At 40.8% G+C, this 24,794-nt stretch overlaps 1 protein-coding gene across 1 annotated transcript in view; it reads left to right on the forward strand.

Annotated features, from left to right (window-relative positions):
- Positions 1–24,630, forward strand: part of LOC110489253 (titin) — a 29,149-nt gene extending 4,519 nt beyond the window's left edge. Inside the window, exon 1 of the mRNA XM_036971071.1 lies at positions 1–24,630. This exon is cut by the window's left edge and continues 4,519 nt beyond it. Within this exon, the coding sequence (XP_036826966.1) occupies positions 1–23,145 (23,145 nt within the window). The 3' untranslated portion in view covers positions 23,146–24,630.
- The last annotated feature ends 164 nt before the right edge of the window (positions 24,631–24,794 follow it).

Raw genomic sequence — 24,794 nt, forward strand, 5'->3', positions numbered from 1 at the left:
TTGGAGAAAATGCGTGAAGAACTAGAAAGAGAGAAGAAGGAAGTGAACAACAGGAAGGATAAAACACTGAAAGAGAAAGATCAGTTGGAAGAGAGGCGAGGTAAGATGAGCAAGGAGAAAGAGGAATTGGATATCAGTCTTGAACTGATGAAAAGACAAAGGGAAGACTTCACGAGCTTGAAGGCTGAAGCAGAAGCACAGAACGAGGCTATGGAAAAAGACTGGAAGGAAAAGCTCACGATGGAAAGACAACAACTTGAAGATGTAAAGGAGGAGATACAGAAGGAAAAAGAAGCCTTTGAGATAAATAAGGGATTGACCATGAAAGAAAGAGATGAGTTTGATCTGATGAAGTCTGAAACACAGGGACAATTGGAGGAAATAGAACAAAACAAACAAGACATTCGTGTGGAGAAGGAAAAGCTGGATCAGATCAAAGCTGAGTTAGAAAGACGGTCTGAAGACATCAATCAGCTCATGGATGAGACAAGACGGGAGAGGGGGAAGGTTGAAGAACTGGCTATCCAAACTCAAAAACAAAGAGAAGAAATGGTGGGTTTTATGGAAAAGAACAAACAAAAGCAGAACGAACTGGAACTCATGAATGACAAGATTGAAAGAGAGAAACAAGACATCGAAGAAAGTTGGGATGTGCTAACAAAGGAGAGAGAGGAGCTGGAACAAATGAGGAGTGAGATACAGCAACAGAGAGAGGAGACAGAATCTCACATGGAAGACCAAAGGAAAGAGAAAGAACATTTGGAACAAATGACGACGGACATGAAAAAACAGTTGCTAAAGGTGGACAATGACAAGGAAATGATACAAAGCTCAATGTGTGAACTGAGAGTGAAAGAGGCAGAAATGGTGAGAGAAAAAGACAACATGGATAACAAGATGGCTAGGCTCAAAGAGGAAGAGGATGGAATGCGGGAAGAAATAGGAAGGAAGATGGACATCTTAAAGCAGGAAAGTTGTGAAACCAAAAGACTAAGAGATGAAATTGACAGTGAAAAGGACCAGCTGAATGCAAAATTGCTTGAGTTGGAAAAAATGCGTGAAGAACTAGATAGAGAGAAGAAGGAAGTGAAAGACAGGAAGGATGAAACACTGAAAGAGAAAGATCAGTTGGAAGAGAGGCGAGGTAAGATAAGTAAGGAGAAAGAGGAATTGGATATCAGTCTTGAACTGATGAAAAGACAAAGGGAAGACTTGACAAGCTTGAAGGCTGAAGCAGAAGTACAGACCGAACCTATGGAAACAGACTGGAAGGAAAAGCTCACGATGGAAAGACAACAACTTGAAGATGTAAAGGAGGAGATACAGAAGGAAAAAGAAGCCTTTGAGAGAAAGAAGGGTTTGACCATGAAAGAAAGAGATGAGTTTGATCTGATGAAGTCTGAAACACAGGGACAATTGGAGGAAATAGAACAAAACAAACAAGACATTCGTGTGGAGAAGGAAAAGCTGGATCAGATCAAAGCTGAGTTAGAAAGACGGTCTGAAGACATCAATCAGCTCATGGATGAGACAAGACGGGAGAGGGGGAAGGTTGAAGAACTGGCTATCCAAACTCAAAAACAAAGAGAAGAAATGGTGGGTTTTATGGAAAAGAACAAACAAAAGCAGAACGAACTGGAACTCATGAATGACAAGATTGAAAGAGAGAAACAAGACATCGAAGACAGTCGGGATGTGCTAACAAAGGAGAGAGAGGAGCTGGAACAAATGAGGAGTGAGATACAGCAACAGAAAGAGGAGACAGAATCTCACATGGAAGACCAAAGGAAAGAGAAAGAACATTTGGAACAAATGACGACAGACATGAAAAAACAGTTGCTAGAGGTGGACAATGACAAGGAAATGATACAAAGTTCAATGGGTGAACTGAGAGTGAAAGAGGCAGAAATGGTGAGAGAAAAAGACAACATGGATAACAAGATGGCTAGGCTCAAAGAGGAAGAGGATAGAATGCGGGAAGAAATAGGAAGGAAGATGGACATCTTAAAGCAGGAAAGTTGTGAAATCAAAAGACTTAGAGATGAAATTGACAGTGAAAAGGACCAGCTGAATGCAAAATTGCTTGAGTTGGAAAAAATGCGTGAAGAACTAGATAGAGAGAAGAAGGAAGTGAAAGACAGGAAGGATGAAACACTGAAAGAGAAAGATCAGTTGGAAGAGAGGCGAGGTAAGATAAGTAAGGAGAAAGAGGAATTGGATATCAGTCTTGAACTGATGAAAAGACAAAGGGAAGACTTGACAAGCTTGAAGGCTGAAGCAGAAGTACAGACCGAACCTATGGAAACAGACTGGAAGGAAAAGCTCACGATGGAAAGACAACAACTTGAAGATGTAAAGGAGGAGATACAGAAGGAAAAAGAAGCCTTTGAGAGAAAGAAGGGTTTGACCATGAAAGAAAGAGATGAGTTTGATCTGATGAAGTCTGAAACACAGGGACAATTGGAGGAAATAGAACAAAACAAACAAGACATTCGTGTGGAGAAGGAAAAGCTGGATCAGATCAAAGCTGAGTTAGAAAGACGGTCTGAAGACATCAATCAGCTCATGGATGAGACAAGACGGGAGAGGGGGAAGGTTGAAGAACTGGCTATCCAAACTCAAAAACAAAGAGAAGAAATGGTGGGTTTTATGGAAAAGAACAAACAAAAGCAGAACGAACTGGAACTCATGAATGACAAGATTGAAAGAGAGAAACAAGACATCGAAGACAGTCGGGATGTGCTAACAAAGGAGAGAGAGGAGCTGGAACAAATGAGGAGTGAGATACAGCAACAGAAAGAGGAGACAGAATCTCACATGGAAGACCAAAGGAAAGAGAAAGAACATTTGGAACAAATGACGACAGACATGAAAAAACAGTTGCTAGAGGTGGACAATGACAAGGAAATTATACAAAGTTCAATGGGTGAACTGAGAGTGAAAGAGGCAGAAATGGTGAGAGAAAAAGACAACATGGATAACAAGATGGCTAGGCTCAAAGAGGAAGAGGATAGAATGCGGGAAGAAATAGGAAGGAAGATGGACATCTTAAAGCAGGAAAGTTGTGAAATCAAAAGACTTAGAGATGAAATTGACAGTGAAAAGGACCAGCTGAATGCAAAATTGCTTGAGTTGGAGAAAATGCATGAAGAACTAGAAAGAGAGAAGAAGGAAGTGAACAACAGGAAGGATGAAACACTGAAAGAGAAAGATCAGTTGGAAGAGAGGCGAGGTAAGATGAGCAAGGAGAAAGAGGAATTGGATATCAGTCTTGAACTGATGAAAAGACAAAGGGAAGACTTGACAAGCTTGAAGGCTGAAGCAGAAGTACAGACCGAACCTATGGAAACAGACTGGAAGGAAAAGCTCACGATGGAAAGACAACAACTTGAAGATGTAAAGGAGGAGATACAGAAGGAAAAAGAAGCCTTTGAGAGAAAGAAGGGTTTGACCATGAAAGAAAGAGATGAGTTTGATCTGATGAAGTCTGAAACACAGGGACAATTGGAGGAAATAGAACAAAACAAACAAGACATTCGTGTGGAGAAGGAAAAGCTGGATCAGATCAAAGCTGAGTTAGAAAGACGGTCTGAAGACATCAATCAGCTCATGGATGAGACAAGACGGGAGAGGGGGAAGGTTGAAGAACTGGCTATCCAAACTCAAAAACAAAGAGAAGAAATGGTGGGTTTTATGGAAAAGAACAAACAAAAGCAGAACGAACTGGAACTCATGAATGACAAGATTGAAAGAGAGAAACAAGACATCGAAGACAGTCGGGATGTGCTAACAAAGGAGAGAGAGGAGCTGGAACAAATGAGGAGTGAGATACAGCAACAGAAAGAGGAGACAGAATCTCACATGGAAGATCAAAGGAAAGAGAAAGAACATTTGGAACAAATGACGACAGACATGAAAAAACAGTTGCTAGAGGTGGACAATGACAAGGAAATGATACAAAGTTCAATGGGTGAACTGAGAGTGAAAGAGGCAGAAATGGTGAGAGAAAAAGACAACATGGATAACAAGATGGCTAGGCTCAAAGAGGAAGAGGATAGAATGCGGGAAGAAATAGGAAGGAAGATGGACATCTTAAAGCAGGAAAGTTGTGAAATCAAAAGACTTAGAGATGAAATTGACAGTGAAAAGGACCAGCTGAATGCAAAATTGCTTGAGTTGGAGAAAATGCATGAAGAACTAGAAAGAGAGAAGAAGGAAGTGAACAACAGGAAGGATGAAACACTGAAAGAGAAAGATCAGTTGGAAGAGAGGCGAGGTAAGATGAGCAAGGAGAAAGAGGAATTGGATATCAGTCTTGAACTGATGAAAAGACAAAGGGAAGACTTGACAAGCTTGAAGGCTGAAGCAGAAGTACAGACCGAACCTATGGAAACAGACTGGAAGGAAAAGCTCACGATGGAAAGACAACAACTTGAAGATGTAAAGGAGGAGATACAGAAGGAAAAAGAAGCCTTTGAGAGAAAGAAGGGTTTGACCATGAAAGAAAGAGATGAGTTTGATCTGATGAAGTCTGAAACACAGGGACAATTGGAGGAAATAGAACAAAACAAACAAGACATTCGTGTGGAGAAGGAAAAGCTGGATCAGATCAAAGCTGAGTTAGAAAGACGGTCTGAAGACATCAATCAGCTCATGGATGAGACAAGACGGGAGAGGGGGAAGGTTGAAGAACTGGCTATCCAAACTCAAAAACAAAGAGAAGAAATGGTGGGTTTTATGGAAAAGAACAAACAAAAGCAGAACGAACTGGAACTCATGAATGACAAGATTGAAAGAGAGAAACAAGACATCGAAGACAGTCGGGATGTGCTAACAAAGGAGAGAGAGGAGCTGGAACAAATGAGGAGTGAGATACAGCAACAAAAAGAGGAGACAGAATCTCACATGGAAGACCAAAGGAAAGAGAAAGAACATTTGGAACAAATGACGACAGACATGAAAAAACAGTTGCTAGAGGTGGACAATGACAAGGAAATGATACAAAGTTCAATGGGTGAACTGAGAGTGAAAGAGGCAGAAATGGTGAGAGAAAAAGACAACATGGATAACAAGATGGCTAGGCTCAAAGAGGAAGAGGATGGAATGCGGGAAGAAATAGGAAGGAAGATGGACATCTTAAAGCAGGAAAATTGTGAAATCAAAAGACTTAGAGATGAAATTGACAGTGAAAAGGACCAGCTGAATGCAAAATTGCTTGAGTTGGAGAAAATGCATGAAGAACTAGAAAGAGAGAAGAAGGAAGTGAACAACAGGAAGGATGAAACACTGAAAGAGAAAGATCAGTTGGAAGAGAGGCGAGGTAAGATGAGCAAGGAGAAAGAGGAATTGGATATCAGTCTTGAACTGATGAAAAGACAAAGGGAAGACTTGACAAGCTTGAAGGCTGAAGCAGAAGTACAGACCGAACCTATGGAAACAGACTGGAAGGAAAAGCTCACGATGGAAAGACAACAACTTGAAGATGTAAAGGAGGAGATACAGAAGGAAAAAGAAGCCTTTGAGAGAAAGAAGGGTTTGACCATGAAAGAAAGAGATGAGTTTGATCTGATGAAGTCTGAAACACAGGGACAATTGGAGGAAATAGAACAAAACAAACAAGACATTCGTGTGGAGAAGGAAAAGCTGGATCAGATCAAAGCTGAGTTAGAAAGACGGTCTGAAGACATCAATCAGCTCATGGATGAGACAAGACGGGAGAGGGGGAAGGTTGAAGAACTGGCTATCCAAACTCAAAAACAAAGAGAAGAAATGGTGGGTTTTATGGAAAAGAACAAACAAAAGCAGAACGAACTGGAACTCATGAATGACAAGATTGAAAGAGAGAAACAAGACATCGAAGACAGTCGGGATGTGCTAACAAAGGAGAGAGAGGAGCTGGAACAAATGAGGAGTGAGATACAGCAACAAAAAGAGGAGACAGAATCTCACATGGAAGACCAAAGGAAAGAGAAAGAACATTTGGAACAAATGACGACAGACATGAAAAAACAGTTGCTAGAGGTGGACAATGACAAGGAAATGATACAAAGTTCAATGGGTGAACTGAGAGTGAAAGAGGCAGAAATGGTGAGAGAAAAAGACAACATGGATAACAAGATGGCTAGGCTCAAAGAGGAAGAGGATGGAATGCGGGAAGAAATAGGAAGGAAGATGGACATCTTAAAGCAGGAAAATTGTGAAATCAAAAGACTTAGAGATGAAATTGACAGTGAAAAGGACCAGCTGAATGCAAAATTGCTTGAGTTGGAGAAAATGCGTGAAGAACTAGAAAGAGAGAAGAAGGAAGTGAACAACAGGAAGGATAAAACACTGAAAGAGAAAGATCAGTTGGAAGAGAGGCGAGGTAAGATGAGCAAGGAGAAAGAGGAATTGGATATCAGTCTTGAACTGATGAAAAGACAAAGGGAAGACTTGACAAGCTTGAAGGCTGAAGCAGAAGTAAAGACCGAACCTATGGAAACAGACTGGAAGGAAAAGCTCACGATGGAAAGACAACAACTTGAAGATGTAAAGGAGGAGATACAGAAGGAAAAAGAAGCCTTTGAGAGAAAGAAGGGTTTGACCATGAAAGAAAGAGATGAGTTTGATCTGATGAAGTCTGAAACACAGGGACAATTGGAGGAAATAGAACAAAACAAACAAGACATTCGTGTGGAGAAGGAAAAGCTGGATCAGATCAAAGCTGAGTTAGAAAGACGGTCTGAAGACATCAATCAGCTCATGGATGAGACAAGACGGGAGAGGGGGAAGGTTGAAGAACTGGCTATCCAAACTAAAAAACAAAGAGAAGAAATGGTGGGTTTTATGGAAAAGAACAAACAAAAGCAGAACGAACTGGAACTCATGAATGACAAGATTGAAAGAGAGAAACAAGACATCGAAGACAGTCGGGATGTGCTAACAAAGGAGAGAGAGGAGCTGGAACAAATGAGGAGTGAGATACAGCAACAGAAAGAGGAGACAGAATCTCACATGGAAGACCAAAGGAAAGAGAAAGAACATTTGGAACAAATGACGACAGACATGAAAAAACAGTTGCTAGAGGTGGACAATGACAAGGAAATTATACAAAGTTCAATGGGTGAACTGAGAGTGAAAGAGGCAGAAATGGTGAGAGAAAAAGACAACATGGATAACAAGATGGCTAGGCTCAAAGAGGAAGAGGATGGAATGCGGGAAGAAATAGGAAGGAAGATGGACATCTTAAAGCAGGAAAATTGTGAAATCAAAAGACTTAGAGATGAAATTGACAGTGAAAAGGACCAGCTGAATGCAAAATTGCTTGAGTTGGAGAAAATGCGTGAAGAACTAGAAAGAGAGAAGAAGGAAGTGAACAACAGGAAGGATAAAACACTGAAAGAGAAAGATCAGTTGGAAGAGAGGCGAGGTAAGATGAGCAAGGAGAAAGAGGAATTGGATATCAGTCTTGAACTGATGAAAAGACAAAGGGAAGACTTGACGAGCTTGAAGGCTGAAGCAGAAGCACAGAACGAGGCTATGGAAAAAGACTGGAAGGAAAAGCTCACGATGGAAAGACAACAACTTGAAGATGTAAAGGAGGAGATACAGAAGGAAAAAGAAGCCTTTGAGATAAATAAGGGATTGACCATGAAAGAAAGAGATGAGTTTGATCTGATGAAGTCTGAAACACAGGGACAATTGGAGGAAATAGAACAAAACAAACAAGACATTCGTGTGGAGAAGGAAAAGCTGGATCAGATCAAAGCTGAGTTAGAAAGACGGTCTGAAGACATCAATCAGCTCATGGATGAGACAAGACGGGAGAGGGGGAAGGTTGAAGAACTGGCTATCCAAACTCAAAAACAAAGAGAAGAAATGGTGGGTTTTATGGAAAAGAACAAACAAAAGCAGAACGAACTGGAACTCATGAATGACAAGATTGAAAGAGAGAAACAAGACATCGAAGACAGTCGGGATGTGCTAACAAAGGAGAGAGAGGAGCTGGAACAAATGAGGAGTGAGATACAGCAACAGAGAGAGGAGACAGAATCTCACATGGAAGACCAAAGGAAAGAGAAAGAACATTTGGAACAAATGACGACGGACATGAAAAAACAGTTGCTAAAGGTGGACAATGACAAGGAAATGATACAAAGCTCAATGTGTGAACTGAGAGTGAAAGAGGCAGAAATGGTGAGAGAAAAAGACAACATGGATAACAAGATGGCTAGGCTCAATGAGGAAGAGGATAGAAAGCGGGAAGAAATAGGAAGGAAAATGGACATCTTAAAGCAGGAAAGTTGTGAAATCACAAGACTTAGAGATGAAATTGACAGTGAAAAGGACCAGCTGAATGCAAAATTGCTTGAGTTGGAGAAAATGCGTGAAGAACTAGAAAGAGAGAAGAAGGAAGTGAACAACAGGAAGGATAAAACACTGAAAGAGAAAGATCAGTTGGAAGAGAGGCGAGGTAAGATGAGCAAGGAGAAAGAGGAATTGGATATCAGTCTTGAACTGATGAAAAGACAAAGGGAAGACTTGACGAGCTTGAAGGCTGAAGCAGAAGCACAGAACGAGGCTATGGAAAAAGACTGGAAGGAAAAGCTCACGATGGAAAGACAACAACTTGAAGATGTAAAGGAGGAGATACAGAAGGAAAAAGAAGCCTTTGAGATAAATAAGGGATTGACCATGAAAGAAAGAGATGAGTTTGATCTGATGAAGTCTGAAACACAGGGACAATTGGAGGAAATAGAACAAAACAAACAAGACATTCGTGTGGAGAAGGAAAAGCTGGATCAGATCAAAGCTGAGTTAGAAAGACGGTCTGAAGACATCAATCAGCTCATGGATGAGACAAGACGGGAGAGGGGGAAGGTTGAAGAACTGGCTATCCAAACTCAAAAACAAAGAGAAGAAATGGTGGGTTTTATGGAAAAGAACAAACAAAAGCAGAACGAACTGGAACTCATGAATGACAAGATTGAAAGAGAGAAACAAGACATCGAAGACAGTCGGGATGTGCTAACAAAGGAGAGAGAGGAGCTGGAACAAATGAGGAGTGACATATACCAACAGAGAGAGGAGACAGAATCTCACATGGAAGACCAAAGGAAAGAGAAAGAACATTTGGAACAAATGACGACGGACATGAAAAAACAGTTGCTAAAGGTGGACAATGACAAGGAAATGATACAAAGCTCAATGTGTGAACTGAGAGTGAAAGAGGCAGAAATGGTGAGAGAAAAAGACAACATGGATAACAAGATGGCTAGGCTCAAAGAGGAAGAGGATGGAATGCGGGAAGAAATAGGAAGGAAGATGGACATCTTAAAGCAGGAAAGTTGTGAAACCAAAAGACTAAGAGATGAAATTGACAGTGAAAAGGACCAGCTGAATGCAAAATTGCTTGAGTTGGAAAAAATGCGTGAAGAACTAGATAGAGAGAAGAAGGAAGTGAAAGACAGGAAGGATGAAACACTGAAAGAGAAAGATCAGTTGGAAGAGAGGCGAGGTAAGATAAGTAAGGAGAAAGAGGAATTGGATATCAGTCTTGAACTGATGAAAAGACAAAGGGAAGACTTGACAAGCTTGAAGGCTGAAGCAGAAGTACAGACCGAACCTATGGAAACAGACTGGAAGGAAAAGCTCACGATGGAAAGACAACAACTTGAAGATGTAAAGGAGGAGATACAGAAGGAAAAAGAAGCCTTTGAGAGAAAGAAGGGTTTGACCATGAAAGAAAGAGATGAGTTTGATCTGATGAAGTCTGAAACACAGGGACAATTGGAGGAAATAGAACAAAACAAACAAGACATTCGTGTGGAGAAGGAAAAGCTGGATCAGATCAAAGCTGAGTTAGAAAGACGGTCTGAAGACATCAATCAGCTCATGGATGAGACAAGACGGGAGAGGGGGAAGGTTGAAGAACTGGCTATCCAAACTCAAAAACAAAGAGAAGAAATGGTGGGTTTTATGGAAAAGAACAAACAAAAGCAGAACGAACTGGAACTCATGAATGACAAGATTGAAAGAGAGAAACAAGACATCGAAGACAGTCGGGATGTGCTAACAAAGGAGAGAGAGGAGCTGGAACAAATGAGGAGTGAGATACAGCAACAAAAAGAGGAGACAGAATCTCACATGGAAGACCAAAGGAAAGAGAAAGAACATTTGGAACAAATGACGACAGACATGAAAAAACAGTTGCTAGAGGTGGACAATGACAAGGAAATGATACAAAGTTCAATGGGTGAACTGAGAGTGAAAGAGGCAGAAATGGTGAGAGAAAAAGACAACATGGATAACAAGATGGCTAGGCTCAAAGAGGAAGAGGATGGAATGCGGGAAGAAATAGGAAGGAAGATGGACATCTTAAAGCAGGAAAATTGTGAAATCAAAAGACTTAGAGATGAAATTGACAGTGAAAAGGACCAGCTGAATGCAAAATTGCTTGAGTTGGAGAAAATGCGTGAAGAACTAGAAAGAGAGAAGAAGGAAGTGAAAGACAGGAAGGATGAAACACTGAAAGAGAAAGATCAGTTGGAAGAGAGGCGAGGTAAGATAAGTAAGGAGAAAGAGGAATTGGATATCAGTCTTGAACTGATGAAAAGACAAAGGGAAGACTTGACAAGCTTGAAGGCTGAAGCAGAAGTACAGACCGAACCTATGGAAACAGACTGGAAGGAAAAGCTCACGATGGAAAGACAACAACTTGAAGATGTAAAGGAGGAGATACAGAAGGAAAAAGAAGCCTTTGAGAGAAAGAAGGGTTTGACCATGAAAGAAAGAGATGAGTTTGATCTGATGAAGTCTGAAACACAGGGACAATTGGAGGAAATAGAACAAAACAAACAAGACATTCGTGTGGAGATGGAAAAGCTGGATCAGATCAAAGCTGAGTTAGAAAGACGGTCTGAAGACATCAATCAGCTCATGGATGAGACAAGACGGGAGAGGGGGAAGGTTGAAGAACTGGCTATCCAAACTCAAAAACAAAGAGAAGAAATGGTGGGTTTTATGGAAAAGAACAAACAAAAGCAGAACGAACTGGAACTCATGAATGACAAGATTGAAAGAGAGAAACAAGACATCGAAGACAGTCGGGATGTGCTAACAAAGGAGAGAGAGGAGCTGGAACAAATGAGGAGTGAGATACAGCAACAGAAAGAGGAGACAGAATCTCACATGGAAGACCAAAGGAAAGAGAAAGAACATTTGGAACAAATGACGACAGACATGAAAAAACAGTTGCTAGAGGTGGACAATGACAAGGAAATGATACAAAGTTCAATGGGTGAACTGAGAGTGAAAGAGGCAGAAATGGTGAGAGAAAAAGACAACATGGATAACAAGATGGCTAGGCTCAAAGAGGAAGAGGATGGAATGCGGGAAGAAATAGGAAGGAAGATGGACATCTTAAAGCAGGAAAATTGTGAAATCAAAAGACTTAGAGATGAAATTGACAGTGAAAAGGACCAGCTGAATGCAAAATTGCTTGAGTTGGAGAAAATGCGTGAAGAACTAGAAAGAGAGAAGAAGGAAGTGAACAACAGGAAGGATAAAACACTGAAAGAGAAAGATCAGTTGGAAGAGAGGCGAGGTAAGATGAGCAAGGAGAAAGAGGAATTGGATATCAGTCTTGAACTGATGAAAAGACAAAGGGAAGACTTGACAAGCTTGAAGGCTGAAGCAGAAGTACAGACCGAACCTATGGAAACAGACTGGAAGGAAAAGCTCACGATGGAAAGACAACAACTTGAAGATGTAAAGGAGGAGATACAGAAGGAAAAAGAAGCCTTTGAGAGAAAGAAGGGTTTGACCATGAAAGAAAGAGATGAGTTTGATCTGATGAAGTCTGAAACACAGGGACAATTGGAGGAAATAGAACAAAACAAACAAGACATTCGTGTGGAGAAGGAAAAGCTGGATCAGATCAAAGCTGAGTTAGAAAGACGGTCTGAAGACATCAATCAGCTCATGGATGAGACAAGACGGGAGAGGGGGAAGGTTGAAGAACTGGCTATCCAAACTCAAAAACAAAGAGAAGAAATGGTGGGTTTTATGGAAAAGAACAAACAAAAGCAGAACGAACTGGAACTCATGAATGACAAGATTGAAAGAGAGAAACAAGACATCGAAGACAGTCGGGATGTGCTAACAAAGGAGAGAGAGGAGCTGGAACAAATGAGGAGTGAGATACAGCAACAGAAAGAGGAGACAGAATCTCACATGGAAGACCAAAGGAAAGAGAAAGAACATTTGGAACAAATGACGACAGACATGAAAAAACAGTTGCTAGAGGTGGACAATGACAAGGAAATGATACAAAGTTCAATGGGTGAACTGAGAGTGAAAGAGGCAGAAATGGTGAGAGAAAAAGACAACATGGATAACAAGATGGCTAGGCTCAAAGAGGAAGAGGATGGAATGCGGGAAGAAATAGGAAGGAAGATGGACATCTTAAAGCAGGAAAATTGTGAAATCAAAAGACTTAGAGATGAAATTGACAGTGAAAAGGACCAGCTGAATGCAAAATTGCTTGAGTTGGAGAAAATGCGTGAAGAACTAGAAAGAGAGAAGAAGGAAGTGAACAACAGGAAGGATAAAACACTGAAAGAGAAAGATCAGTTGGAAGAGAGGCGAGGTAAGATGAGCAAGGAGAAAGAGGAATTGGATATCAGTCTTGAACTGATGAAAAGACAAAGGGAAGACTTGACAAGCTTGAAGGCTGAAGCAGAAGTACAGACCGAACCTATGGAAACAGACTGGAAGGAAAAGCTCACGATGGAAAGACAACAACTTGAAGATGTAAAGGAGGAGATACAGAAGGAAAAAGAAGCCTTTGAGAGAAAGAAGGGTTTGACCATGAAAGAAAGAGATGAGTTTGATCTGATGAAGTCTGAAACACAGGGACAATTGGAGGAAATAGAACAAAACAAACAAGACATTCGTGTGGAGAAGGAAAAGCTGGATCAGATCAAAGCTGAGTTAGAAAGACGGTCTGAAGACATCAATCAGCTCATGGATGAGACAAGACGGGAGAGGGGGAAGGTTGAAGAACTGGCTATCCAAACTAAAAAACAAAGAGAAGAAATGGTGGGTTTTATGGAAAAGAACAAACAAAAGCAGAACGAACTGGAACTCATGACTGACAAGATTGAAAGAGAGAAACAAGACATCGAAGACAGTCGGGATGTGCTAACAAAGGAGAGAGAGGAGCTGGAACAAATGAGGAGTGAGATACAGCAACAGAGAGAGGAGACAGAATCTCACATGGAAGACCAAAGGAAAGAGAAAGAACATTTGGAACAAATGACGACGGACATGAAAAAACAGTTGCTAAAGGTGGACAATGACAAGGAAATGATACAAAGCTCAATGTGTGAACTGAGAGTGAAAGAGGCAGAAATGGTGAGAGAAAAAGACAACATGGATAACAAGATGGCTAGGCTCAAAGAGGAAGAGGATGGAATGCGGGAAGAAATAGGAAGGAAGATGGACATCTTAAAGCAGGAAAATTGTGAAATCAAAAGACTTAGAGATGAAATTGACAGTGAAAAGGACCAGCTGAATGCAAAATTGCTTGAGTTGGAGAAAATGCGTGAAGAACTAGAAAGAGAGAAGAAGGAAGTGAACAACAGGAAGGATAAAACACTGAAAGAGAAAGATCAGTTGGAAGAGAGGCGAGGTAAGATGAGCAAGGAGAAAGAGGAATTGGGTATCAGTCTTGAACTGATGAAAAGACAAAGGGAAGACTTGACAAGCTTGAAGGCTGAAGCAGAAGTACAGACCGAACCTATGGAAACAGACTGGAAGGAAAAGCTCACGATGGAAAGACAACAACTTGAAGATGTAAAGGAGGAGATACAGAAGGAAAAAGAAGCCTTTGAGAGAAAGAAGGGTTTGACCATGAAAGAAAGAGATGAGTTTGATCTGATGAAGTCTGAAACACAGGGACAATTGGAGGAAATAGAACAAAACAAACAAGACATTCGTGTGGAGAAGGAAAAGCTGGATCAGATCAAAGCTGAGTTAGAAAGACGGTCTGAAGACATCAATCAGCTCATGGATGAGACAAGACGGGAGAGGGGGAAGGTTGAAGAACTGGCTATCCAAACTAAAAAACAAAGAGAAGAAATGGTGGGTTTTATGGAAAAGAACAAACAAAAGCAGAACGAACTGGAACTCATGACTGACAAGATTGAAAGAGAGAAACAAGACATCGAAGACAGTCGGGATGTGCTAACAAAGGAGAGAGAGGAGCTGGAACAAATGAGGAGTGAGATACAGCAACAGAAAGAGGAGACAGAATCTCACATGGAAGACCAAAGGAAAGAGAAAGAACATTTGGAACAAATGACGACAGACATGAAAAAACAGTTGCTAGAGGTGGACAATGACAAGGAAATTATACAAAGTTCAATGGGTGAACTGAGAGTGAAAGAGGCAGAAATGGTGAGAGAAAAAGACAACATGGATAACAAGATGGCTAGGCTCAAAGAGGAAGAGGATGGAATGCGGGAAGAAATAGGAAGGAAGATGGACATCTTAAAGCAGGAAAATTGTGAAATCAAAAGACTTAGAGATGAAATTGACAGTGAAAAGGACCAGCTGAATGCAAAATTGCTTGAGTTGGAGAAAATGCGTGAAGAACTAGAAAGAGAGAAGAAGGAAGTGAACAACAGGAAGGATAAAACACTGAAAGAGAAAGATCAGTTGGAAGAGAGGCGAGGTAAGATGAGCAAGGAGAAAGAGGAATTGGATATCAGTCTTGAACTGATGAAAAGACAAAGGGAAGACTTGACGAGCTTGAAGGCTGAAGCAGAAGCACAGAACGAGGCTATGGAAAAAGACTGGAAGGAAAAGCTCACGATGGAAAGACAACAACTTGAAGATGTAAAGGAGGAGATACAGAAGGAAAAAGAAGCCTTTGAGATAAATAAGGGATTGACCATGAAAGAAAGAGATGAGTTTGATCTGATGAAGTCTGAAACACAGGGACAATTGGAGGAAATAGAACAAAACAAACAAGACATTCGTGTGGAGAAGGAAAAGCTGGATCAGATCAAAGCTGAGTTAGAAAGACGGTCTAAAGACATCAATCAGCTCATGGATGAGACAAGACGGGAGAGGGGGAAGGTTGAAGAACTGGCTATCCAAACTCAAAAACAAAGAGAAGAAATGGTGGGTTTTATGGAAAAGAACAAACAAAAGCAGAACGAACTGGAACTCATGAATGACAAGATTGAAAGAGAGAAACAAGACATCGAAGACAGTCGGGATGTGCTAACAAAGGAGAGAGAGGAGCTGGAACAAATGAGGAGTGAGATACAGCAACAGAGAGAGGAGACAGAATCTCACATGGAAGACCAAAGGAAAGAGAAAGAACATTTGGAACAAATGACGACGGACATGAAAAAACAGTTGCTAAAGGTGGACAATGACAAGGAAATGATACAAAGCTCAATGTGTGAACTGAGAGTGAAAGAGGCAGAAATGGTGAGAGAAAAAGACAACATGGATAACAAGATGGCTAGGCTCAAAGAGGAAGAGGATGGAATGCGGGAAGAAATAGGAAGGAAGATGGACATCTTAAAGCAGGAAAATTGTGAAATCAAAAGACTTAGAGATGAAATTGACAGTGAAAAGGACCAGCTGAATGCAAAATTGCTTGAGTTGGAGAAAATGCGTGAAGAACTAGAAAGAGAGAAGAAGGAAGTGAACAACAGGAAGGATAAAACACTGAAAGAGAAAGATCAGTTGGAAGAGAGGCGAGGTAAGATGAGCAAGGAGAAAGAGGAATTGGATATCAGTCTTGAACTGATGAAAAGACAAAGGGAAGACTTGACAAGCTTGAAGGCTGAAGCAGAAGTACAGACCGAACCTATGGAAACAGACTGGAAGGAAAAGCTCACGATGGAAAGACAACAACTTGAAGATGTAAAGGAGGAGATACAGAAGGAAAAAGAAGCCTTTGAGAGAAAGAAGGGTTTGACCATGAAAGAAAGAGATGAGTTTGATCTGATGAAGTCTGAAACACAGGGACAATTGGAGGAAATAGAACAAAACAAACAAGACATTCGTGTGGAGAAGGAAAAGCTGGATCAGATCAAAGCTGAGTTAGAAAGACGGTCTGAAGACATCAATCAGCTCATGGATGAGACAAGACGGGAGAGGGGGAAGGTTGAAGAACTGGCTATCCAAACTAAAAAACAAAGAGAAGAAATGGTGGGTTTTATGGAAAAGAACAAACAAAAGCAGAACGAACTGGAACTCATGACTGACAAGATTGAAAGAGAGAAACAAGACATCGAAGACAGTCGGGATGTGCTAACAAAGGAGAGAGAGGAGCTGGAACAAATGAGGAGTGAGATACAGCAACAGAAAGAGGAGACAGAATCTCACATGGAAGACCAAAGGAAAGAGAAAGAACATTTGGAACAAATGACGACAGACATGAAAAAACAGTTGCTAGAGGTGGACAATGACAAGGAAATGATACAAAGTTCAATGGGTGAACTGAGAGTGAAAGAGGCAGAAATGGTGAGAGAAAAAGACAACATGGATAACAAGATGGCTAGGCTCAAAGAGGAAGAGGATGGAATGCGGGAAGAAATAGGAAGGAAGATGGACATCTTAAAGCAGGAAAATTGTGAAATCAAAAGACTTAGAGATGAAATTGACAGTGAAAAGGACCAGCTGAATGCAAAATTGCTTGAGTTGGAGAAAATGCGTGAAGAACTAGAAAGAGAGAAGAAGGAAGTGAACAACAGGAAGGATAAAACACTGAAAGAGAAAGATCAGTTGGAAGAGAGGCGAGGTAAGATGAGCAAGGAGAAAGAGGAATTGGATATCAGTCTTGAACTGATGAAAAGACAAAGGGAAGACTTGACGAGCTTGAAGGCTGAAGCAGAAGCACAGAACGAGGCTATGGAAAAAGACTGGAAGGAAAAGCTCACGATGGAAAGACAACAACTTGAAGATGTAAAGGAGGAGATACAGAAGGAAAAAGAAGCCTTTGAGATAAATAAGGGATTGACCATGAAAGAAAGAGATGAGTTTGATCTGATGAAGTCTGAAACACAGGGACAATTGGAGGAAATAGAACAAAACAAACAAGACATTCGTGTGGAGAAGGAAAAGCTGGATCAGATCAAAGCTGAGTTAGAAAGACGGTCTAAAGACATCAATCAGCTCATGGATGAGACAAGACGGGAGAGGGGGAAGGTTGAAGAACTGGCTATCCAAACTCAAAAACAAAGAGAAGAAATGGTGAGTTTTATGGAAAAGAACAAACAAAAGCAGAACGAACTGGAACTCATGAATGACAAGATTGAAAGAGAGAAACAAGACATTGAAGACAGTCGGGATGTGCTAACAAAGGAGAGAGAGGAGCTGGAACAAATGTGGAGTGAGATACAGCAACAGAGAGAGGAGACAGAATCTCACATGGAAGACCAAAGGAAAGAGAAAGAACATTTGGAACAAATGACGACGGACATGAAAAAACAGTTGCTAGAGGTGGACAATGACAAGGAAATGATACAAAGTTCAATGGGTGAAGTGAGAGTGAAAGAGGCAGAAATGGTGAGAGAAAAAGACAACATGGATAACAAGATGGCTAGGCTCAATGAGGAAGAGGATAGAATGCGGGAAGAAATAGGAAGGAAAATGGACATCTTAAAGCAGGAAAGTTGTGAAATCACAAGACTTAGAGATGAAATTGACAGTGAAAAGGACCAGCTGAATGCAAAATTGCTTGAGTTGGAAAAAATGCGTGAAGAACTAGATAGAGAGAAGAAGGAAGTGAAAGACAGGAAGGATGAAACACTGAAAGAGAAAGATCAGTTGGAAGAGAGGCGAGGTAAGATAAGTAAAGAGAAAGAGGAATTGGATATCAGTCTTGAACTTATGAAAAGACAAAGGGAAGACTTGACGAGCTTGAAGGCTGAAGCAGAAGTACAGACCGAGCCTATGGAAACAGACTGGAAGGAAAATCTCACGAGGGAAAGACAACAACTTGAAGATGTAAAGGAGGAGATACAGAAGGAAAAAGAAGCCTTTGAGAGAAAGAAGGGATTGATCATGAAAGAAAGAGATGAGTTTGATCTGATGAAGTCTGAAACCCAGGGACAATTGGAGGAAATAGAACAAAACAAACAAGACATTCGTGTGGAGAAGGAAAAGCTGGATCAGATCAAAGCTGAGTTAGAAAGACGGTCTGAAGACATCAATCAGCTCATGGATGAGACAAGACAGGAGAGGGGGAAGGTTGAAGAACTGGCTATCCAAACTCAAAAACAAAGAGAAGAAATGGTGGGTTTTATGGAAAAGAACAAACAAAAGCAGAACGAACTGGAACTCATGACTGACAAGATTGAAAGAGAGAAACAAGACATCGAAGACAGTCGGGATGTGCTAACAAAGGAGAGAGAGGAGCTGGAACAAATGAGGAGTGAGATACACCAACAGAGAGAGGAGACAGAATCTCACATGGAAGACCAAAGGAAAGAGAAAGAACATTTGGAACAAATGACGACGGACATGAAAAAACAGTTGCTAGAGGTGAACAATGACAAGGAAATGATACAAAGCTCAATGGGTGAACTGAGAGTGAAAGAGGCAGAAATGGTGAGAGAAAAAGACAACATGGATAACAAGATGGCTAGGCTCAAAGAGGAAGACGATGGAATGCGGGAAGAAATAGGAAGGAAGATGGACATCTTAAAGCAGGAAAGTTGTGAAATCAAAAGACTTAGAGATGAAATTGACAGTGAAAAGGACCAGCTGAATGCAAAATTGCTTGAGTTGGAGAAAATGCGTGAAGAACTAGAAAGAGAGAAGAAGGAAGTGAACAACAGGAAGGATGAAACACTGAAAGAGAAAGATCAGTTGGAAGAGAGGCGAGGTAAGATGAGCAAGGAGAAAGAGGAATTTGATATCAGTCTTGAACTGATGAAAAGACAAAGTGAAGACTTGACGAGCTTGAAGGCTGAAGCAGAAGTACAGACCGAGGCTATGGAAAAAGACTGGAAGGAAAAGCTCACGAGGGAAAGACAACAACTTGAAGATGTAAAGGAGGAGATACATAAGGAAAAAGAAGCCTTTGAGAGAAAGAAGGGATTGACCATGAAAGAACGAGATGAGTTTGATCTGATGAAGTCTGAAACCCAGAGACAATTGGAGGAAATAGAACAAATCCAGAAAGAAAGGGAGGAAATGAAAAGTGTTATTGAAGATATCAAGAGAGCAAAAGCTAATCAGGAAGTGATGGAATCTGAGATTGTGACAAAGAAACGAGAAACAGATAATATCATGGAAATTATCTCAAAAGAAAAAGACAACATGGACAAAATTAAGATTGAAGTGGAAAGGGAGAGTAACGAATTTGAGATCACCAAGGGCAAGATGGTGACGGAGATGGATGAGCTGGGACAGAGAAAAGCTGAGATCGAGAATGATAAATATGAAGCAGAAATGTTGATGGCTGAACTGAAAGAGGAAGAGCAAAGAATGAGGGAAGAAATTTGCAAGATGAAAGACAGTCTCGAGCAGATCAAAGCTGAAATACAACCACAGAGAGAAGACATTGAAAGCAAGATGGAGGAGCTGAATGTCCAAAAGGCTGAGATGGAAAGTGTTATGACAGATATCGACAGACAAAAAAAGGACATGCAAAACCAAAGACAGCAAATTGAACAAGACAAACAAAAGATGATCAAGGAAAAGGATGATCTGGAAAGGATTAAGATGGAGATTGCTGAATTGAAGGAGGAACACCAAAGAATGAGGGAGGATATCAGGAAGATGAAAGAAAACCTAGACACTGAAATACAGCTGAAGAGAGATGGTATTGAAAGTAAAATGGAAGAGTTGGATGTCAAAAAGAGAGAGCTGGAAAACATGTGGACCGATATTTACAGAGAAAAGGAGGAACTACAAAACCAGAGAAAGGAAATAGAAGAAGACAAACAAAATATACTAGATGAAAAGGGTGGGCTGGAACACATCAAGGCTGATTTACAAATGAAGAGCAGAAAGGAGAATGTTGAGGGCATGGCTGTCCAATTCCAGATGGAAAAGGAGGAAATTGAAAGTGTCATGGTAGAACCCGAGATAAGAAGACAAGTACTGGAATTTACAAAAGTGGAGGTAGAGAAGGAAGAAACGGAGAACATCAAGGACATTGTATTAAAGGATCAGAAATATCTGGAAAAAATGAAGATTGAGATGGAAAGAGAAAGAGAAGAAATTGATAATACCAAGATCAAGATAGCAATCGATATGGAAAGGCTGGAAGCGACAAAGGTTGTAATAGAGAGACAACTGAAAGAAGAACAACGACAAATGAGGGAGGATATCGAGAAGATGAAAGACAACCAAGAGCAGATCAATGCTGAAATACAATTACAGCGAGAGGACATTGCAGCCCAAATGGCTGAGTTAAATGTCAAAAAAGCAGAGTTGGAAAACATTCAAGCTGATCTAGACAGACAGAAAGTAGAACATGATGACATGAGAAAATACATATTTGTGGGAAAGAATCCACTGGACGAGAGGAATGCTGCCTTGCAAAAACAAAGGGAGGAGATGGATAAAATCATGGAACCAACAGCTGTGATAAAGGCTGAAGCACAAACACAGACAGAGCCCATGGAAGACAGCTTGGAGGAACAGCTCAAAGGGGACATGGAAGAAGTTGAAGGTCATGACATAGACAAAGAGAAAGAGGACCTGGAACAAACCAACAGGCTGGCAATGATAGAGAGGGATGAGTTGGAATCCATGAAGTCTGAAATAGGAAAACAAAGACAGGAAATAGAGGAGAACAATCAAAAGATACAGGATGAGAAGGCTGAGATTGAAAAGATCAAGAATGATTTACAGAAACGGTCAGATAATCTAGACAACCTCGTGGAAGAGACAAAGAGGGAAAAGGAGAATGTTAAGGACAGGGCTGCTCAAATCCAGAAGGGTCAGGAGGGAATTGAACGTGTTAGTGAGGATATCAAGACAAAGAGCCCTGAACTGGAAATGTTGAAAGCTGAGATAAAGACAGAGAAACAAGAAACATTCAACCTGAAGGACATGACATCAAAGGAGAAACGTAACTTGGAACAAATTAAAGTGAAGATGGAGAAAGAAATACAAGAACTGGAGAACACCAAGGAAACGACAGAAATTGATATTAGTCGGCTGGAACAAAGAAGAGTTGAGTTAGAAGGAGAAGAAGATGGAGTGAAAAATCAGATGGCTTCACTGACAGAGGAAGAGCAGAGTATGAAAGAGAATATTGGGAAGATGAAAGAAAATTTAGAGCAGATTAATGCTGAAATACAAGTACAGAGAGATGACATTGCAACACAAATGGAAGAGTTAAATGTCAAGAAAGAAGAGCTGGAAAACATTCAAATGGACATCGACAGACAAATAGAACAGATGGGCAAAACACAAAATGCTATAATCATGGAAAAGAATGAACTGGAAGAGAAGCTTGCTGGCGTGCAAAAACAAACAGAGGAGGTGGAAGCCATCATTGAAATGACAAAGAGGGAGAGGGAGGATGTGGCGAGGATAAAGGCTGAAACAGAGGAACAGAAAGATCAAATGGAAGACAACCTGATGGAAACTCTGAAACACGACAGAGAAGAACTTGAACGCCTAAAAGAAACAGAAAGAAAGGAGGAAACTAAGGACATTAAAAAGAAGACAGGGAGGGAGACGGAGGGGTTAGAACGGGTTAACATAGAGTCCCAGAGAGCGCTGGAAGATCTGGAGAACGTTGTGGAGGAAACCATGGAGAACGAGGGTGCAGAGGAAATGGCTATCCAAATACAAAAGCAAATGGAGGACAATGTGAGAATCATTGAGGAGATGGAGCAAGAGAAGGCATATTTAGAGCTGATGAACATTAAGATGCAAAGTGAGAGAGAAGAAATAGACTCTAACAAGGCCATGATTGAAAGGGAGAAGGATGACCTGCAACAAATGAAGTCTATGATTACGCGGCAGAGATGCGAAATTGAACAAATTACCGCCGTCTTAAGGGACGAGAGGGACACTCTTGAGCAATTTAAGACTGATATGGAAAGACAGCGACAGGAGATGATGAACAATATGGACTTGGTGGAAAGAGAGAGAGATGAACTGGGAAAGACGAGGTCGGAGATGGATGAGTTGGAACACATGGCAGCTGAAATAGAAAGACCGAAGGAGAAGATTGACAAAAGAAAGGGTGCAGCAATGATGGAGGCGCCTCTGCTGGAGGAAAGAGAAGACAGCGTTCAGAAACAGAGTGATGAAGTTGTCTTCATCTCAGACACAACACAGACAGAAAAAATAAAGGATGAACCCGAACAAAGCACGGTTGAGACACTTCAGACACAGGACGAAACGATGGACTCAGTCAAGAAGGACAGAGATGATCTAGAACAAATGAGAGCAACAGATGAAAGGCTCCCAAAGAGAGATCATTTGGAGAAAATCCGTCAGGAGGCTCAGGCAGAAAAGGAGGAGATTGAGAAGATTAAGCACAGAGTTCATGAGATGAAAGAACATCTAGAGGGAAGACTAGCAGTGATTCAGAGACACGAGTTGGTACAGAGAACAAGGATACAAAGAGAGAAAGAAGAGCTAAAGAAGATGAAGGAAGAGTTGGAGAGAGACAGCCAAGCTCGGCAAACAGAGTGGGACAGAGGTAGGAGGAAACTTCAGGAGAAGGACCAGGAGCTTGAGATGCTAAAAGTGGAGATGTTCCGAGAGATCGAGAGACTGCAGGTTCATATGGAAAAAGAGATGGAAACACTGGAGACAAGTGACAAAGGTGTCCAAACCTCAGACGTGGTATTAACCATAGAAGAAGAGAGAATGTGGTTGATGGAGGACTCAACGACAGAGGAGTACAGTATGCTGGCAGAAATAAGTCAAGAAACAGAGCAAACCACAGTGGATATGACATTCGCCAGTTCATCACTGGAGCTCCAGGGTCAATCAGAGGAGCACACAGTGATAGAGGATGCTCAGATGAGCGTAGTAAGAGCAGAGGCTTCTCCATTCAGCAGGTTGCTACGGTGGCTTTGGCGCTACTGCTGTGGCTGCTGCCGCTGTTGTGACTGCTGCGGAAGGGAGTGTGAAGAAGAAGAGGAGGAGAACATAGTATAGTCCCAACTATATCAGTGGGGCTTAAAATAAATACATTTGCTATGTAAAGGCTGTGTGGGAAAAAATCTGGTTCAGTAATATGAATTGTGATACAACACCATCAGTTATCATTCATTCAGTTACATCACGTATGATCTCTATTCTACGACGCCCAAGTGATAAGAAATCATGTCGAGATGATGATATGCAACAACCTGATTTATATGCGGTGTTGTAAGGGTTGTGCAGTATCGCAGTGCTATGTATTTACAATGATGGTCAACTAAGTTTGCACTGAATATTAGATCTAGAGAGAGCAACATGTAGCTTTATTTATTTGTTATATTTATTATGAAACATGTATTTATTACATCTCTTTACAGCTTTTGTTAAAGGTGCACTGGATACTGAATGGACTCTTATCACGATTTGTCGTCATAATTTGTCAAAACAAGTTATTTTATACTTTTAGTTTTCTTATTTTTATACACACGGAATTTGCAGTAAACAAAGCGCTATTCTATCATTTTCTCAGGGACAGCTGTTGTTCTTTAAGCCAGTATTTTGTAAGTGTAAAAGCCTTGTAAATTCATTTATAAGCGTGTCATTCTAATGTATTTAATTTGGTTATTTCTGCATCTCTTTCTCTATACATCCACAATTACAACAAACAAATGTGCTATTATGTTCTCAGATGGGATGAATTCACAGTGAAGTAATGGATACTAGCAGTGACTGAAGAAGTACAAAATACACTTGATTCTTTTGATATGAGCAATGGTTCCCTTCATGAACTTCAGTGGGGTCTGGGATTCACTCAGTCAGTCCTAATTGAAAAGCATTTACATTGCAAGGTTGGGTCAATAATCAGCAATGACAGTAACCCAGACACAGAGGGTTAGGTTGGCCTCAGCAGACCTAAACCATTGTTGTCGGGGGCAGCTGAAAGGGGACACTAATAAAGTAGTCATGACCCAGGAAATTGCTTATAACCTGTTCCTTGTCTTGAATGGCAAGGAAAGTTACTCAAAGTTGGCACATGAACTTGGCAGTTCACACTTGCCCCACAACAGTGGTCTATGAGAGCTGAGTTTGAAGTTTTGCAAAAACTTCATGTCATGTCAAAAGAATCAATGCACTATGGGCCGGTTTCCTGGACCTAAAAGGATTCTCTATGGAGACTATCCATACTTTAGTTTTTTAGTTCAGGAATAGGTTTAACTAAATGATTTTCTCAAGAATAATGTTGACCCAAAGGCTGATGGTGGCGATAGAGGAATAAAAAGCATATCTCACTCACAATTTGACAGACACTATTAAAAGTGCGAGAATACGGCAATACAAAAAGTATGTTTCTGACATTGGATGGAACATTCATATTCCTGTGGAAAAGCACAGCTGCAATGCCTGGGAAATCGACCAATCACTCATGTACCTGGATACTATTTAACATTGTTGTCAAATTACTGTTTGCCTGTAACCCAATAAAGACACCATTAATAAATGTGTTCTGTTTCTTTCGTCAATCCCTCATACTGGTCTCTCACATCATCATAGCTTATCTGTTAATTTATGCTTCGCATTATTGAATGTAATAAGCACCCCCATGTCTGGTAAAAGGACTAACAATTGCATCGGTGGCAAGAATGCATCTGTGGTAGGCTATCTCC

The sequence above is a fragment of the Oncorhynchus mykiss genome, chromosome 32 (assembly GCF_013265735.2).
Source record: "Oncorhynchus mykiss isolate Arlee chromosome 32, USDA_OmykA_1.1, whole genome shotgun sequence".
Classification (NCBI taxonomy): domain Eukaryota; kingdom Metazoa; phylum Chordata; class Actinopteri; order Salmoniformes; family Salmonidae; genus Oncorhynchus; species Oncorhynchus mykiss.